Below are 19,378 nucleotides of genomic sequence, written 5' to 3'. Positions count from 1 at the left end.
CCTCTTCTTCGGCGCAATGAGTTCTTCCTTCTCATCATCGTAGTTGAAAAGCAGCATAAGCAGAGTCGTATCGCAAGCCGTACAATTCGTTTCTGAAAACATTGACGTTCAATTTTTTCTTTGTTCAATAATATTTTTCAATCGTTGTGTTCAAATGTGTAATTGCGACTATTTTATTTCTTAATGAAAAATAATTTATACTTATATACGTATATGTATATGTATTAGAAACGATTTAAAAAGAACGATTGTAATTAAAAAAAGAAGAAGTAGAAGGAAAATCACGATCTCGATTAAAATAGTGTGCTAACTCTTATCGCACGTTTGTTTAGTGTATAGTGCATCAGAATGTAAGAAAGGATTATTAATTCTTCGGAAAATCGTACAGTGAGAAAGAAAGAGAAAGAGAGAAACTATTGGTCGGAAAAGAGGGAAAAATTGAACAAACGAACCCGCGCTCGTTTAATTTACTCTATTTTCCTCTCTTTTTCCTTCTCTCTCTCGCGCGTACGCGAGAGAGAAAGAAAGAAGTCTGTCGAACGTGCATGCCGTTAACGATGTAGAAGATCTTACTGCAGGCAAGTCTCCTCATATTGTCCTACGATAGTTTAATAATAGCTGCAGTACCCGTACAGTCCTAGGCCTTCCCAAAATAATGATTGGCTCAGCGTAGAAACCAACCCCTCTCTTCCTACTTCTTCTCTACTATTTCTCATCCTTAATTCGTTTGTTCGCTTTCTCATGGGACACTTGTAAGCTGCATCCAATTCTCGTAGGAATGTAATATTTTGTAAAAACAGCTGTCGATTTCTCTCCAAGGAACAGCTGGAAATCCAGTCGCGCGCCATTTCTCCTTCGTGTTATTACGTTTCTCAATCGTTCCCGTTCGTTTCTTTTCGGGTTCGAACACCAATTCGTTTATTATCAGTCTTTGATGGAAGCTTCTTCTAACCGGTTGAATTTTTTATTTTCCTAAAATATTTTACTTTTGTTTTCTGTTCTCTTCATTTAAAAATAAAACCTTATATTTCACGAGATGTGTTTATCGGGATAAAGTAATATATTCTCATTGACAATTATATTTTGATCGTGTCGAAAAAAAATGCGAAGTGTCAGTGTCATTTTTGGTTATAATTTGTAGATGATTAAAGTATGTTTCTTGCTGCATGTTTCTTCTCTAATATCCCAACTTTTATACTTTCCATGATATCGTATTTTCTATTACTTTTATTTTATTTGTTTATACGACGGAAGATCACTGAACAGAACCTACGAATTTCTTTTGACAATTATCTCTTTTTTTATTTATTCTTACACGAGAATTTTAATATTTCTTTCTGTAAAGTATTATTATTATTATTAACTGCAGGGAATGAGATTTAAAATAATATTAAAGTTTATTTATCTTTCGTTTGCTCCCTGTATGTTAGATGGCCGTAATTCACTATTGTAAAGCAAAAGTTTAACAGTTATCATGGAACATGATATAAGCGATGAAAACTTGAACATAAGTGATGTCAGTGAGTATTCATAATTCTTGTATCGTTCTAGCTGTGGATTATATAATATACTTCAATTGATTTTCCTTTGAAGTCGAGGTCATCAAAACTACCGACCCTGGTTTTGTGGAATCTAACGGACACATGGATCAAGAAAAAATGGAAGTTGACAGAAAACACATGGCGCAGCCTTATGTGGAGATAGTAGAACAACCTGCAAGCAAAAGCTTGCGCTTTCGTTATGAATGTGAAGGTAGATCTGCGGGTAGTATACCTGGAATTAACAGTACACCGGAAAACAAAACTTTTCCTACTATAAGAGTAAGTGTAAAATAACGAGAAGAAACAGTTAACAATGTTTCCTTTAAATCATAAATACTTTATCTAAAGTAAAAGTTGAACATTTTTCATACAGATAGTAGGCTATAAAGGTCGAGCTGTGGTAGTTGTATCTTGCGTAACAAAAGATTTACCATATAGACCTCATCCCCATAATCTCGTTGGCAAAGAAGCATGTAAACAAGGCATCTGTACGCTTGAAATTACATCTGATAACATGACTGTAACTTTTGCTAATTTGGGTATCCAATGTGTCAAGAAAAAAGACATAGAGGAAGCACTCAAAATCAGAGAAGAAATTCGTGTTGATCCTTTTCGAAGTAAATCTTTCAAGATATAAAGTACTTACTTGTTTTAATACTAACTTTATTATTAATGTTATTCCTTTTATCATTATAGCTGGTTTTGAACATAGAAAACAACCTACTAGCATCGATCTTAATGCAGTGAGACTATGTTTCCAAGTATTTTTGGAAGGAACACGAAAAGGAAAATTTACTCATCCATTACAACCCGTAGTATCAGATCCTATTTTTGATAAAAGTAATTTTTATCTTTTCTTTAATTACTCATATTAAAAATTATTCATTTTCGTTTTACACATATATTATTATAGAGGCAATGTCCGACCTTTCGATCAACCATTTAAGTCATAATAGAGCTCCTTCTTGCGGAGGTATGAAAATGATACTTTTATGCGAGAAAGTAGCTAAAGAAGACATACAAGTTAGATTTTTTGAAGAAAAAAATGGACATGTTTTTTGGGAAGGATATGGAGATTTCGCACCCACGGATGTCCACAAGCAGGTATAAAATGTGCTTTCGTTATTATTGTAAAATTAATGCTTTTTTATACTACAAAATAATTTATTATAATTAGACGGCGATCGTGTTTAAAACACCTAGTTACCGTGTTCTACAAATAGAAGAACCAGTGCAAATTTACATCCAATTGAAGAGGCCATCAGATGGTGTGATAAGTGAACCACATCCATTTGAAATGTCACCATTGGATACAGGTATGCCTGCTTTCTGGTCTTTGCGGAAAGCATTTGCTCGAAAAAAAGTAGATTACAGTACATTTGGTAAAATTTTAACGACCGAGGCTACATTGTTTTCCAATGTAGTACCAAAAGTGCCTTGTAATATTGATGAATATAATAATAATAGTTTAGACCCAAAAAAATCAAATAATAAAATTTCAGTACTACGTGCTTTGAATGACTTATATAATATTAGAAATACTACAAATTCTTACAATGGAAGTACTGACATTGATCAAAACAATGTAAAAAATGTTGAATGTTTTATGAAAAATTCTATTGATTATGATAATAATGAAATGCCAATTGACTCTAATAGCACTAAAGGAAACGTACAAGTCAATAAGTATATTACTGGTAATGATATTAGTATAGAGAATAATACATTTTCAAACGATTATAGAGATACGCTTGATAACCAATCAGAAATTATTTCTCAAACAAAGTTAGATTTAACAAACGATACAAAATGTTTAAATAAAAACATTGCCAACTCAAAAAATAAATCTGATTGGTTTGATTATTCGGAAGTAGGAAAGTGGGTACAAAAAAATCAAGCTTCTTTCAAAGAAAAAGAAAATACAGCTGAGATTAAAAACGAAATGGAAGATGGTAATAAATCGTTGAACGATTTGATATCTCAAGTGGATGAGTTAGATCAAATTTACGCTGATACGCATACGAAATTGTTACAAGCTACTCTTGATCAAAACGTGATTGAAAGGTCTATGGATGTCGATGTTTGTGATAATCAAACTTATACTAGTCTTCAAATGGCTATGAAAAATCCAATAGAATTATTTGATATACCTGATGAAAGAAAATATGAGGATGTATCGATTCCAAAACAAGACGTATGTGTATCATTGTCTTCTTCGCCAATAGCAACGAAAAGAGATGTAACACAAAAATTGGAAGAAAAATTACCTCCCCTACCACCTAAACGTATACGTAAAATGTCTTCTATGCCTGTTTTACCACGGCCTACGTCCTCTCAACCAATAATCGAATCTTCCTCTGAAGCTCCAAACAAGAATTTACCTTCTCTTCCTGGTACCTTACCCAAACAATCTAAACAAAGTCTCTTTTCTAAACTATTTGCAAAGAAAATGAAAAAAGACAAAGATATAACTTCCAATGTATCTACGGACAATAATAATCGTTTATTTAATGCAGGAGAGAGTGCTTCGTTTTTATTAAAAAGTATTCAAGATAATTCTGCAACGCAAATGTCTAGACATAGTATTGCAAGTATAACTAGTAAATCTCTTACGTTAGAAGGTGATGAAACACCACCTTATGGGGTTGACTTAACAGAAGCTGAACATTATGCTCTTTATACTACTATGGCGCCACATGCAACAGCATCTGAATTCGATGAAATGTCTTTTTATTATAGTCCTGTGGAGGGAGGAAAAATATTAACGGAAAGAAAAGAATCTTAATATTTTATTTTCAAAAATTTGAACTATTTATTTTTTTTTATCTTTTGTTTTCTAAATATTAGGAGATCCCGTTTAACACGGCTTCTTAGAAAACAAGATCGCTGTTACATGATTTGAGAATTAATGAAATTTCCGCACAATATGAAACGTAATGTAGGAATAGAGATAGGGTGATCAAAAATGAACACAAGACTTTATATAAGTACAACTAGAGTATACAAGTTTAACGAATATATATATATATAAACGTATAAATATGAATACTTTTTTGGACACTCAGTCTCATGCAATAATCAAAATATCTTGACAATTAATCTTTTCTCAACTCTCAGTCACCTACCAACTGACTAATTAACTTAGAAAAATTGCTTTCATAAAAATATTTCTTTCAATTATAAAAATACATTAGTTTTCTTTTAGTTTTTTTTTGTTTTTTTGAACAACCTCTCTTTTTGTACCAGTTCTTTGTTTCATATAGGAATTTGCATTTTAATTTTAAGATTCTAACAAACCGTGTTATTCGGGGATCACCTGTATAAAGCCATTAAACATTTTATATGCCTTCCTCCTTATGTTATTATCGCATTCAAAATATTCATAAAGTGGTAAAGATTCTATTATATTATTTCAATAATATTGCATTTTGTAGCATGAAATAATTAAAGAAAACATTTCTGCTTTCAATGATGTATTTTATGCTATAATATAACTATATGATAAAAAAGAAATTTTCAAATAATTAGATTTAAGATGACATTTTTAAATTTTTAACATAATTATAATTTGATTATATTTACCACAATTGTTTAAGTGGTTTAGATACTGGCACATTGTTATTCTTACAGATAGGAAAAGTGTCGTTTTACATACATAAGATTTCAGACGATGTTTGAAAACGGCATAAAACGTAAATGCCGTCGATGATACTTGTTATTTGTTATGAAAACAAAGTAGGAACCATATCTAGTCAAGTTTTATAGTCCTGTTAAAAATATTAAATTTGTCAGATTATTACTATCTCTTAGTATCTATAACTTGTTATGTTCAGTATACTACTGGAATTTTTGTCTTGTTTATATAACTTAATCTCCTAATTATTTTATTGCTTATTATTTGAGATTTTATAAACTCAATTATGTAATATGAATATTTATATATTTTATAAGATATGATTTTCATTTGTTAGTAGAAAAATGTTAACGAACAATTTATAGGATTTCGAAACATATGGGGCCTTTGTTGAAAAAGCTAAATTTTCTTATTGTAATAATTAATGGTTAATATAAAAAACTTTTTAGGTAGTAGTGAGTCATTAAAACGAAAGCGACAAAAGTTTGATAACAACCCAAATGCGATACTCTTGAGAGGTTTACAGGCAGAGGCTCAGAAGAGTAAGTATTTTTCTAAAATCTATAACAATTTTAAAGCTTGTCTGGTGATGGGTTGGATAATATCATTGATGTCATTCATTATCATTTAAACATGTTCAAATATTTCTAAAAAAACACAATTTATAATGAATCATTTACTGCTTAATTTAGTATGTAAAAAAAATATTGATTGTGTCTATATATTTGTGCATATACAGACATATGTATGTATAGAAAAAAATAACTCTATGATCAAAGAGCCAAAGAAGCCTATTTTTAATGCTCTTTGCTCGATTTATTTTCTACATTTGTTAATTGTTATAAGAAACTGAAAAATTACTAAAAATTGTGAATCACTGCAGTTTTCGCAAGCAGATATATATTCTTGAGAATATTAAATGATTCAGTGGTTGTATATCTTATTATATACTAACAATACTGTACCCTTTTCACTTTGAAAGAATATCATCACAGTTGCATTTAATTCCAATAAAATGGATGTGATAAATCTATTTAAACAAAACAATTATATAATTGCTTGCTAACGATTTTCATAGTGAAAAGGAATTCAAGATTAAATACATACATATTTTCATGTATTAACAATCTTCTTCATTTTGTACTTTTTTAAAAATGTATTTTATATAAGCCATTGTACTTGTACTTTGCAATGTAAGAAGTAGTGACTTTGTGCACTTTCAGAAAAGTGTATTGTATTTTTGTATTTGCAAAGAAACATGTGAAATTATATAGAATGCTTAGATCATTGCATTTCTATGGTGATATAAAAAACATAAGGATATTTGTGACATTGATTTTTAGTATGATTTGTGACAATAAATACGTATTTCTGAAGAAATGCTCTGCTCTTGTAAAATGATGCTTTTAAAAATTTTAAATGACATCATTGTAGTAATTTTACTATATATAGTCATAAAATAAAAAACACATGCAATATTTGTATAGTGCAATTTTTATAGAATGCTTCTCTTTAAAAAGCGATTGAGAGTAAACAAAATAATTGAATAATGTGTATAAAGTACATAATATATCTATACAGATGTATGATCACTAAGTGGCAATCAAATGTGTATATTTATTCCATGAACCTGTTGAACACATTTCAGATCAAATGCACTTGTGTATAGGAAATACAGGTACGGATATCTCGTTATTTCAGTGTTTTCAATAACTAATTGTGTTTAGTGTAAATGTATATTTGTGATTATTTTATACTTAAATAAATTAATAAAATAGTGTGCAATATAAAAATATGAACATGTAACCAAATTTTTCGTAGAAAAATTTTAGTTATCCGATACTTATTTTTGATATCATCTATGTATACTTCAATTAATTTGTTTGTTATTAATAGACATTTTGTGAATAGATGCATTAATTCACATTGCTTGTTATTTCTAATAACAAAATTACTTCATTATGTGTTTCGCTTTGTACAACGCTTAATCTTTTATTTAATCTTTGTTTGCACGAAGTTATCATACATGTGTGTTTAATTATGCGTGCATTGTCAATTTATTTTATATTTTATTATCTTATAACGTATAATAGTATATTAATTACGCCATATTATAGATGCTGCAGAAGCTGCTTACCAAAATATTCAGTACTTCAATATTATCAAACCAGAACCAGTAGAAACGAGACCATTATCATTTGGAAGATATACTACTACTAACTTAGGATCTTATTCATTGCAATCTCAATCTCAACTTCAAACTCAGCCTCAAACTCAATCTCCATCTAAACTTCAACCTCAACCTCAACCTCAACCTCAACTTCAATCTCCGCCTCAGCCGCAACTTCCACTTCAATCTCAACCTTTATCTAATTTACAAACACTAAGGTACTTTAATACAATATTTATATATACTCTCATAATATAAAATTATATATTATTAATACTATATATATCTTACAGGCCTCAAGTTTCACCAGGTCGAGCTGCATCACCTATGGAATACGGTTTATATAATCTAAAGTACTTTAATGTAACATTTATATTCTTTATAATATAAAATTTTACACTGTTAATACTGGATTTATCTTATAGACCTCAAGTTTCACCATGTCAAACTGCATCACCTATGGAATATAATTCATATAATCCACTTTTGACACAAACACATCTGCCTCCTTCGTATCAACCATTAAGCTCTAATATGACACAGCAACCTTCAGTTGGAATATCTGCACCAGAACAATATTCATTTTTACCAGAAAGTAATTTGTCTAATACAGAACAAATGATATTAAGCAAAGTTACTCCGAAACAACTAAATACTGGCCTGGAACCTATATATGATAATGGTAAAATTACTTACACATACTTTTTTACAGGGTTTTCCGGTAAAAGTGATACAATCGAGTAGGGAGCAGTTATTTGTGAAAAAATAAATTAAAAATGTAGAATTAAGTTTTTAAGTATAAGGCTCTGTTTTCAAAAAAATAACTTGGAAAATGTAAAAAAAAGCTAAAACATAGTTTCATTGTTATTTATGAAATTATTTGTATGAAGAGAAAATTTACGGTAAGTACAAATTTATCGAATAAATTTTAAAAATTGTGTTTCTTTCGAAAATGTAGCCTCATATATAAAAACTTTATTCTACATTTTTTACTCTACTCCCTTTTCGGTTTTGCCACTATTGTCAGATATGCACATACAGTTGTTTATACTTTTTTATATAAAAATTAAAAACTTTATTTTTTGTATTCTATAGGTGATCTAGATAAGATAAATATAGCTACGGATTTAGGTATCAATCAGCAATATTTTGATCTGACTCTAAATACAGTAGGATTAGGAGAATTCGAAACTTTTGATGCTGAATTGTCCACAAGTTTATTAAGTGGACTATCTATATCAGAAGATTTAAAAGTATGTACATAAAAATAATTAAATAAAACTTTGTATTATACAGTCATTCAAAAATCATTTTTCAGGATGAAGGAAACGAAAATGTTAAATTGGAAACAGACAATGTTGGAGAAAATAACATGACTGACAGTTACACTAATATAACAAAAAATACTATTAAAGAATTATGTGATTTAAATGATATATACAGACATAACAAAAGCGATGACACTTAAATAGTTCTGCATATGTTAGAAATCAGCTTATAAAAATTAACTTTGGTGATATTTCTTATTTATGAAATAAGGTTGTATTTTATGAGAGATTTGTACATAAATATTATTTTTTAATGACTAAAATTACGATACAAAGTGCAATGATATTGTAAATACTAAAAGAAGTCTATTACTTTTTTGCTGGTTATTACACTGGTTTAAATATATTAATATAATATATAAATTTATTAACACGTTGACTGACGCGCGCATTTCACGTGATTTGCCCGTGGCGCCTACATGAATTTTTTATTATGAGATGCATATTTTGTTGAATTTTTTTTTACAGCAGATAAAGAAAGTTGTATAATTATGTTTAATGCATTATTTGTGTTGAGGGTACTGGTGACCCTCGAGGCGCTGTAGACCATTTTTGTAATTATCAGTTGTTTCAAACTGTCCAAAAATGGTAGTAGATTATAATTTATGGAAATTTATAGTTGATTTGTCTGATCAAATGATTGCTTATAGTTCACCATTGCGAAAAACTATAATATGTTACATGAAATTGGCAATAGAGTTTTTACTGATTACTTGTGTTGTAAATTAAATGGTGTTATATAAACAAGTAACTCGAAGAATATTTTAATTCCTGATTTTAGGATGAAATTAGCGATGTATTTAGTGAAATGTTCTGATGATGAAGATTGTTTTTCATCAAGCAATTACGTACAGAAAAAACATCGTTACGTGTCATGCATATTTTCCTTGTAATTATAAAATTATTTTTGCATGTTCTATATGTCATTATTTTCTTCAAACCCTTATAAAAACAATGGTATTATTTAAAAATTTATCAGTGTCGATATTTATTCTAATTATGTATTTTTACTATTGGTCGTGTTGAGGTCACCGGTGACCTACATGGCAGTCAACGTGTTAATCGTGAATTTAACTATTACAAAAAGTTGATTGAAATTTGTTCATTTGTAATATATGTCATATTTTTATGTGAATATGAAAATTATTTTAATAATTTACAAAATCAAATGGACAACTGTGATAAAATTATAATGAATGATTATTAGATACATGATATTTCTATTAACTAATATTTTTTATAACGGGAATGAGACAATTTGTATGAAAATATAAAGATCTCTATTAATAGAATAAAGACAAACTTTAAAACATAGAAAGTAATATTTTAGTAAAATGTATAACATGTTAAATACTTGATCGTGCATAATAACCAAATATCTTATTTACAAAAATAAGAACATAAACAATTTAACATACTCAATATAATAGTGCATTGTACATTGTACTTTACTTTTAACATGTCTATTTGTCCTATTTTTTATTTTTTTAAACTCTACAAAGTCCAAATGTACGCGACGTTATCAATTATATCACGCACGAAAACATCATATAATTCTGAGAAGTGTAATCTACAAGTCAATATAATTATCATTTCTCAATAATGTAACATTAATCACAATCTTAATGTGTATAGAAAACAAAAATTTGTTAAATATCGAACAATATTTTCAGAATTCTACGGTATGTAAACGTGTAAATATATATAACGTATGAAATAAATCTATATTTTTTATTTTTGTATAATTTAAATAATTACCATTTCGAAAATAACAAGTCTAATCTTTTTTGTTCAAACGAATTGCAATTTTTAATAATTTTATAAAAATTATCATAAAAAAGAAATAAAAGAAAAAACTTATGTTCCGTAGTTGTTATAATATTTAACTAAGAAAATATATATTCCATGTTATATATGATGTTAATGTACCTCAATAATATATTATTGTATCGTATATAATATAGGAAATTGCACGTATATATATATAAAATTATTTACCATTGTTGAATAACTATCTGAATGAATTATAAATCTCACGTAATGTGAAAAACGTCTTGCTTTTTAACAATCAACTATTAATAATAAACACTGCAGTATATCGAATCATATCTTACTTGCATTTACATTGTTCAGTCTTAAAAACAAATTTATCATTGTTATCAATAGAATGCTATTTATGCAAATAGACGAGAACTATAAATGTTAGTTAAAACATACTGTATTTAAAAAGTGTATAAAAAAAATCATACTTACATACTACACATATAACTGTTAAAAGCATTAATACGCGATGAATAGTATTCATATATATATACTCTAATATGGATTATAAATTATATGGAAGTAAAAACTAATGTCCCATAATGATCGTTATTTATAATTTATTTATTTTTCATAAATATACCGATAGAAAAATAACATCGTGTAAATATCTTTTAAATCTAAATGGGAAGAGATACTCTCCTTCACACACTAGTGAAGAATAAAAAGGTACATCTGTAATAGTTTTCAAAATGTATTTACTTAAAAATACAATGAAAGTCAAATCTGATGGAATGGGCAGAAAATGTCTGTGGTGTCGGTTACTGTTACGTCGAGAGAAAGGAGAAGGGACAGAGAGAAAGAGAGAGACAGAGAGAGAGAGAACGAGATGATGTGATGGTATCCTGTACAAAAGTAGTTTGAACAAGACTTATGAACACACAAACCAAATTCTTAGCCTAAGACTTCGTTTACGTTTAAATCTTAAAGATGTGTATCGTTACCAGATTTTATCTCAAAATTCTGTTCTTTTTTTTTTTTATTTTATTTTTTCCATCTTCATGCTTACCTAACAAACGTAAAGATGTAACGGTTATCTTGGCGTATTCCGCCTGATTGATTTTAAGACCCGTTAGCACCAGTAAAATTGTATTTTTTGAATCGCGTTGAGTACTCGAGCAAAAAACAAAATGTGTAATGTTTATAGTCTCTGGCTTCATGTAGTACACAACGCAAGTCTTAAATTTTTGTTTTCTTTTCTTTTATTTTGTTCTTATTCTGGTTGTGTTGCGAACGGGACTTGACATTGTATTATATTAATAAAATTAAATAAACCTATACTTATAGTGTACGTATAGTATACTATGAATGCTAAAGTACTCAGCTTTATCATTTCTCTTGCATCCATACTTTAAGAAGATAGTTCTTTGTCAACAATCAGAGTCAAGGTACTATCTTGAAGCAAGCACGTGGTGTACATACAGTAGCAGTTTGTGTATAAAACCGTAGTTATGTTTTGTTAACAGAGAAACTGCCAGAAATGGTATTGGCCCGTATTTATTAATAAAGAATCAGCCTGACGATCTCTCATCGCGTCTCTTTGAATGCGCTCGCGTTTCATTCCACACCTTTTCTTTTTTTTCTGTCTTTTTCTTATTGATCTCGTAGGTCTAGGATACAATACGCACACGCACGCATGCACGCACGCATACACACATATACATACAAACGATCGCACTTACAATCGTGCTCTAAAATATAAGCACGAAAGGACACGGTCCAGTCCATCTCCTTAAGTTTCATACAGCCAATTCTTTTTTTTTTCACGGTCATATGAGACATGGCAATCTATAAAACCGCGATTGTTCTTATAATTTTTATTTTTTTTTCTTATTCTTATTATTATTATTTTTTTTTGTTTCATTAAAATATTAAAACTCATTGCTACTTCACGAGAACGAATTGATTTATCCGATCTAACTGTGTTTATTAAACTATCTCATTCGAAAATATTTGTACATTAAAACGTGGGACATTCTCTCGCATTCATCAAATTATCGTTATTTTTATTTAATTATTATGCAGCTATAGTACAATGGTGTCGTAACCGCAATGTCTCTTCACCCTTCTTTTTATTTAACAGTCTCCCAAAAAAGTAACTGACAATATGGACGCATCTGTGTTTGCAAGTGATCCTTCAAAACTCTTAATACTAAACGTATAAAGAGCATCATCGCGTTTTGACTGTCGGATGTAACTAAGTGATAATTATCTCTATCAAGCGTAAAGAATGATCTGTTAAAACTGTCTTTGATAAATTTTTTATTTTTGCAGCTACATATTAATAACGTTACCGTTAAGATACTGATCGTTACGAATGAAAAGGAATCACTAGAAATAAACCCAATCACTTATTCTCTGCGACAGTCAACCAGAATCATTGCTATGAGTAGCCCATGACAATGAAGTCAAAGTAAAACCGCAGTACATAAAAATACAATCGAATACGCTCAAATGAAGGTGAGTGAGTGAGTGAAAGTGAAAGTGAAAGAGAGAAAAAGAGAGAGAAAGAGAGAGAGAACACTGGAATAGGGAGAGTTATCGGACCTTTTTCTATACTATCGAATACATGTGATCTAAACGATAATAAAATAATTTTTAAGATTTGTAGAATGCTACTACATACTTTATATTTCCTCTTTTATTTCAAATAACTGTAAGAAGAAATAATATAAATATAGAATTGATTCTTTGACGTAGGCATAAAAATAAAATAAAATAGATTAAATCAACAGAAATGAAACAACGATGATGGAACGCAGCAGTCATTGTGAGCTTTGGGGATTGAATATATAAATGCTCTCCCTACTCGCTATGCCCAAATCTAAAGAGTAACAACCTCCCCGCATTACGTTACGTTACATTACGTTACATAATATTATCGTTAATAATAAAATGTTTCTTATTTCATAACTTTATACATACTATGTATAATTATTATGCAATGCTTAAGTCACACATTATTCATCCATACAACTACCTGACGCGAACATTGCATTTACATAACCTTAATAAACTTGCCTCTTTATTTTACAGGAGCACGAAGCGATGGGGGTTCTTTTTTTTTGTTATTTTTTTGTTTTTTCTTTTTATGAATTTCTCTACTAGTTTGCGTATACATATAGATATATACACATCCGAATGTCGAGAGATGTCCATACGATTTATACCTTAGTTGAATTTTATTTTTGCTTTAGTTTTGTTTAGTTTCATTTCGTTTCGTTCCGTTTTGTTTTTCCTTAATGCACACACATTCATATACCATATGATTTACTTTGCGAGCCTCGCGCTCCTGCGAATACACTGCTATTACACATCAGTTGAAAAAAAAATTCAATCACACGCACTAGGTGAGAGACATTCGTTGAACTATAAACGTAAATTTGATTTCAAATATAAAAAAACTGTCGCATTCAAATGTTCATTGTACACTATTTAAATATAATAAAATTTTTTTATTTTTCTTATTTATTCTTAAATAAGTTTCATTAAAAAATGTTTCTTTGCAGAAAGCCAGATGACGGCAAATACCAGTTTAATAGGTGGTTCATATTAAAGTAGCATATTTGTCTCGAGGACAAGCAGCAGCCATCTAATATACCAGGATTTTAATTGGTATATTAAGGAGTCTAAATACAGGTATATAAATATATATAAATATAATAATTATATTTATATATATTTAAATATATATATGTTGGATTTATTAATCATTGTTATTGCTGTCCTCAGGACAAATGTACAATTTTCGTGCGAACGACCTAATAGTATTTGGTGATGGCTAAAAGATATCAGAATTGCGAAGAGCCAAGACAGTACAAAATGCGACTGCATTAATATAATGCGTCAGCCCTACACAACTCCGGTGAGATGGTAATTTTTATTTTGTAGTTCAGGAGGATGATCCAGTGACATTGATTGGGCACGATCGATATCAACATTGTTACCAACCACTCAATATGAGAGTAAGTGTTTGCTGAAAATATTGCCGAAGATCGACGATGATGCCACGTGCCTTCCTCCCTTTTTTACTTACATTATTCTTCCACTCTTTTCATTATGAGTCTTCTTCCTCATCCTCCACTTCTTCACCTTCACCTTCCGCTTCATCTTCTTCTTCTTCTGTATCAACATTATTTTATAGTTAATTTACAACCACTAATAATTCTCGAAAATAATATAACTTGATGTATATAATATATATTAAATTTTATATTTAATTCTCACTAACCTTCTCCTTCTTCCAAATCTTCCTCTCCTTCTGGTATGTCATCTTCTTCGTCGTCTTCTTCTCCATCACCATCTACCTCTTCTTCTTCTTCTACTTCCTCCTCAATTTCTTCTTCCTCTATGTCACCATCACCATTCTCTTCCTTCTTTTGCTTTTTGGCCTCATCATTTTTCTCCTATAAATAATTGTACGAATAAATAAATGCAACATTTATAAATAAACAATATCTGTGTATATAGATAGATAGCTAAATAGATAGTTAAATAAATAGATAGATAAGAATAGAAAAAGAAAGGAGAGACGATTTGGGCTAACTTTTATACTTTTGTTCCGTGACTACATCGATAAATCAATAATATCAAATATGGCGGGAAAAATCACGTGACCCAGTTGCATTGATCTTATCGATAAAAAATATTTATTTGGAAGCAATAGAACGAAGTTATAAGAAAGTTCGTTAAAAAAATACAATCTTATTAAGTTCATTGTATCATAAAAGGAATTGTATTGTGCGTAGAGTATATACTATAGAATGAAACTGGCGAGTAAAAAGAAAATAAACATAATTGAAAGGAAATTCATCAATCAGCTTATCATCATTAGTAATTTAAAATACAAAATACTAGTTAATATACTTTAAAATATAGAATGACTTTTGATTGTATTCGTAGGAAATAACTTAAAACAAACTTATATAAATCGTATTACTTAGAATATAAAAAGAAATGTTTTTAAGTTATTAAAAATACTAATTTTTAATATGCATTACTTATCCAGAAATATGATACGTTCTAGTCGATAAATTTCAAACTTACAGAAATAAATATCTAATAAATGATGACTTAAAAAGATTGAGAATAATCATCATGAGGGTGAATGAAGCACCCCTTGTTAGTTACGCTCTTGAGGCGTCCCTGAACATAACTAACGGCGTGCCAGCGTTTATGTATCAGCGATAGTCAGAAAGAGAAAGAAAAAACAGATGGAAAAGACGCGTAGACCAATGAAAAGGCTTGTAACGTCGAGCACAGCGATAGCGGAGAGCAACGATTGGCTGATGAAAACGAAGCGACGCACTGGCAGTTCATGTTAAGGGAACCCCGCCGTGTTCGTATTGCTTGGAGAAGCTTCACCAAAGTGTGAAAGGGGTAGAAGCCCACGAGAATGTAGCGTGCCCAATGCCGGCCGGTCGGCTATCTCGTTCTAGCCCTTGTCTTTACACAAACCAAAACGGAAAGTTGCAGTTTTAAACTATAATAATAAATATTTTATTCTTTGTCAAAGAATATCCAAGTAGAATCAAGGACGAATCATTATGAATAAAAAATTTATTGAATCGAACGATGTTTCAAGAAATTTTTACCATAATTGTTCGTATAATTGTAAATAAATAAAGGAAATATGTAAAAAATAACAAGTTTAAGTAAAAAAAATCTATCGAATGGTATAACAATTGAGTCTATATTTTTATAAAAACAAATTTGGTACCCTTTATAATTCCTTATGATACGATCACGTTTCTTTACAAATCGAACAGATTATGTGGACAGATCTCGAGAAGTATGATTATACGTATGTATAATGATAATCTCGATAGTCTCGCTCTTTGAGCGAGTTTCCATAAAACGTCGCTAGCGACAGACGACGATGACGACGACGGAGGACGCGAGCAACGATGCGCGCGCGCAAAACAGTCGTTGTACTTTCGCGCAACATGATACGCTCTGTTATCCGAAGACGAACGCGCACGATTACCTATCGGTAGCGTTAAACAATCACGAGGTCTTACCAGATAACCCAAGTCGTGCATAATCTATCCGTACGGGACGACTCCTCTTTGATCGCTTTTCTTTTACGTTTCACGAGAGAAATTGACTACGAGCTAAGGAGAGTTATGTAATTAATTTGAAACGTTATTACAGTTAAACGAACAACACACTACACAGGAAAACATGTTCAAATGTGGATTCGTCATAATGGTCTCTTTCTGTACCATTTGATTGCACTCTCATCTTTTGAAGAAAATGCTTATAATTATGATCAAGGTCGAGATTTTACTAAAAATATATAACAGGAAACATTAGGAAAGAGCGAATAAAAATAGAGATATAGATTGCTAGAAAGAAAGAGAGAAAGATATACATATTCATATATTTATACATGAGTATATAATATTGTGAAAAATTAACAAGACAACTGTAAAGTATTGTATGAAGATAACAAGAATAATTCATACATATAAAAAACAACACGTTAATATTCATTAAATAAAACGATTCTTTAGCGAGCGAACTACTAATCGTGATGATATCTAATTACGATGAGCCACGTAATGGAATAATTCGTACGAGTCGCAACGGCGGCAGCATACGATCGAAATTTAAGGCGGGATTCTCAATGCTATGATAACCACATAAAACGGATAGTTTATTTTTAGGCTCGACTGACCATCGATTTACAACCGTTTCCTATCGCGAAAAGAGGAAAGAGAGAGACAGAGGAAGAGAGAGGGAGGGGAGGGGAGGGAAGGAAAGAGAGAGAGAGAGAGAGACGTTCTCCATTTTTTCCCGCCACAAAACTAATATAAGAATAATCACATTTTTTCGAGAAAGACCTTCAACTTCGAATTATTTTTTCTCTCTCTTCTTTTCCTACACAACCCACGATTTTTCGTATTTGGCGCGTTTTTCTAAAAGAATCGGTAAAGCAAAATATCGATAGTTGACAGTATATTTTTAATATAATAACGACACCATTAAATCTTTCAAAATAATTAAAAAAAAGAAGCTTATAAAGTAACCTATTTCTCCACATAATGATCAAATAAGATAAACTCTACAAAGTTTAGTTATAATTAATTTGTTCTCTTCTACCTACATCTATAAAAAGCTTCATAAAAAAATATGACGATTCAAGTTGATAAAAATTATGCGATACTTAGTACACATTATCCGACGACATAAACGAGCAAGCGAATGTTATTTCATAAGAATTAGAAGGACTGATAACGATCGTATTAAGCCGATTATAGAATTGCAAATAGAAATGGAGAGGGAGAGAGAGAGAGAGAGAGGCGATAAGTTCAACGAAGAAAAAAAATTCCTTTCGTCTCTCTCCTTTTTTCCCCAGAAAATCATACGAGATACACGGGAATCGACCTCGAAGTGAGTCGGCGCGGCGTTTGGAGGTGGTTCAGAAACGTACGCTCAAAGCGTCGTCCCCGCGCGCGAGCGTGCCGCTTCCACGTGACGTACGTGCGGCAGTAGTATGGTGATGGTGATGGTGTGGTGGTGGCGGTAGCGGTGGTGGAAACAGCGGGCGCACCGACGCGACGCGACGCTAAGCGCTACCTTCGCCTCCCTCTCGCGCCAAAGTTCACAATCAAATATGAACAATTTGGAGAAAGGCGCGTTGAGTACAAACGATAAAGAAAGAAAGAAAGAAAGAAAGAAAGAAAGAAAGAGAAGAAAGAAAGAAAGAAGAAAGAACGAGAGAGAAAAAAGAGAAAGAGAGGGGGAGAGAGAGATAAGGGAAAAACCCCCTTCAAAATATTTTTCGCGCCTGAATAAAATAAGGGGAGAATGTAAGCTCTATTTTCCCCCTAGCCTTAAATGAGAGACGAAAGTGCGTAGAGATCAATTAGTTGTTCTAAAAATAACATTTACTTCGAATGGAGATAACGAAGAGATGATTTAAGACAGAAAATCATATCGATGTTTTCTCAAAAGTTCATATAACTGCTACGATAAATATGAGGACGAGGACGAGAACGAGGATGAGGACGTCGTCGTCGTCGTGATTGTGTTAACGTGTAGTTTGTAGTCGTGTAGTTTTGGCACGATGTTACTTTGCGAAAGAGAATAGGGAGGCAGAAACACACCGGGGTATATAATACCCGGCTTTGCCGCTAGTCGCGCGCGCGGGCTTTTCATTGGCAAGGGAAAAACGACGCGGCGAATGTTAGATATTACGAAGAGATGTGTAGAAGCGAGAACGACACGTGTGCGTAGTTTCTTTCTTTTTTTCTCTCACTTGTTCACTCTTCGTGTTAAATCTGAAGAGAAAAAGAGAAAGAAAAGAAAAGGAAGGAAAGAGGAAGAGGAAGGGGAAGGGGAAGGAAAATGAAAGAGAAACACGGTGGGTATAAAAAAGTCCCTTGGCGTGATATTTATGCAATTAAAACTGTAAACAATTTCAAAGGAACGTATCGGTCAAAGAGATGTACGCGTTGCCCTATCGATCGGTCTTATTCGCCGGACACGATTAACCCGCTTACGGCGAATTATCGATCAATTACGACAGTGTGCGGGAGGGAGAAAGAACGTGAGAATGACGAGCGGTAGGTGGAGAGTAAGAGAGAGAGAGAGAGAGAGAGAGAAACACGCTTCGTTTAGGAGGGAGGGGAGTGGCACAACAGAAGAAAGGAGACAGATGGATAGAGAACGAGAGCGAGAATGTGCAAGAAAGATAGAGATATGAACGCGGGCTTGGTTTCGGGCGCCATAATGGACTTCAAAGAAGATGGCGTTGTCGTCGTCGTCGTCGGTTCGAGAAAATAATATCTATACCTTTATACTATATTTTACACGATGAGAATAATAAAAATAATTGCGTAGCCAATAGATGAAAATTTACACGAAGAAGAGAATGGAA

At 31.3% G+C, this 19,378-nt stretch overlaps 1 protein-coding gene and 2 long non-coding RNA genes across 10 annotated transcripts; 1 reads left to right on the top strand and 2 right to left on the bottom strand.

Annotated features, from left to right (window-relative positions):
• Positions 1-31: 31 nt before the first annotated feature.
• LOC122517012 (embryonic polarity protein dorsal-like) lies at positions 32-9,590 on the top strand. 8 transcript variants are annotated; one of them, XM_043635282.1, is made up of 14 exons: positions 32-578; positions 1,431-1,520; positions 1,594-1,820; positions 1,915-2,158; positions 2,238-2,381; positions 2,455-2,645; positions 2,719-2,857; positions 5,625-5,717; positions 6,824-6,853; positions 7,293-7,563; positions 7,639-7,698; positions 7,771-8,027; positions 8,441-8,598; positions 8,664-9,590. In XM_043635282.1, the coding sequence occupies exons 2-14, from the start codon at positions 1,475-1,477 to the stop codon at positions 8,811-8,813; spliced, it is 2,010 nt and encodes a 669-aa protein (XP_043491217.1). In that variant the 5' UTR covers positions 32-578; positions 1,431-1,474; the 3' UTR covers positions 8,814-9,590. The 8 variants fall into 8 exon arrangements, with proteins under 8 accessions (XP_043491217.1, XP_043491219.1, XP_043491218.1 ...); XM_043635284.1 differs by lacking the exons at positions 8,441-8,598; positions 8,664-9,590 and adding an exon at positions 8,058-8,218 and having other exon boundaries at positions 7,771-7,940; XM_043635283.1 differs by lacking the exon at positions 6,824-6,853 and having other exon boundaries at positions 33-578.
• A 1,585-nt stretch (positions 9,591-11,175) lies between these two features.
• LOC122517011 lies at positions 11,176-14,842 on the bottom strand. Its single transcript, XR_006303716.1, has 2 exons — positions 14,726-14,842; positions 11,176-14,616 (listed from the first exon to the last, which is right to left on the bottom strand). It is a non-coding gene; the product is annotated as an uncharacterized LOC122517011 (long non-coding RNA).
• A 697-nt stretch (positions 14,843-15,539) lies between these two features.
• LOC122517009 lies at positions 15,540-16,771 on the bottom strand. Its single transcript, XR_006303715.1, has 2 exons — positions 16,214-16,771; positions 15,540-15,939 (listed from the first exon to the last, which is right to left on the bottom strand). It is a non-coding gene; the product is annotated as an uncharacterized LOC122517009 (long non-coding RNA).
• Between the last annotated feature and the right edge of the window lie 2,607 nt (positions 16,772-19,378).

The sequence above is a fragment of the Polistes fuscatus genome, unplaced genomic scaffold (genome assembly GCF_010416935.1).
Source record: "Polistes fuscatus isolate 324 unplaced genomic scaffold, CU_Pfus_HIC Scaffold2, whole genome shotgun sequence".
Classification (NCBI taxonomy): domain Eukaryota; kingdom Metazoa; phylum Arthropoda; class Insecta; order Hymenoptera; family Vespidae; genus Polistes; species Polistes fuscatus.
Note: the sequence above shows the minus strand (reverse complement) of the source record. Positions and strands in the feature narration are given on the sequence as shown.

What these genes read in the sequence shown, in the direction of transcription:
- LOC122517012 (XM_043635276.1), top strand. Translation starts at nt 1,475, where the DNA reads ATGGAACATGATATAAGCGATGAAAACTTGAACATAAGTGATGTCA. An exon ending in AAACTTTTCCTACTATAAGA is followed by an intron (nt 1,821 to 1,914) that starts GTAAGTGTAAAA and finishes TTTTTCATACAG; the next exon opens with ATAGTAGGCTATAAAGGTCG. An exon ending in CCACGGATGTCCACAAGCAG is followed by an intron (nt 2,646 to 2,718) that starts GTATAAAATGTG and finishes TATTATAATTAG; the next exon opens with ACGGCGATCGTGTTTAAAAC.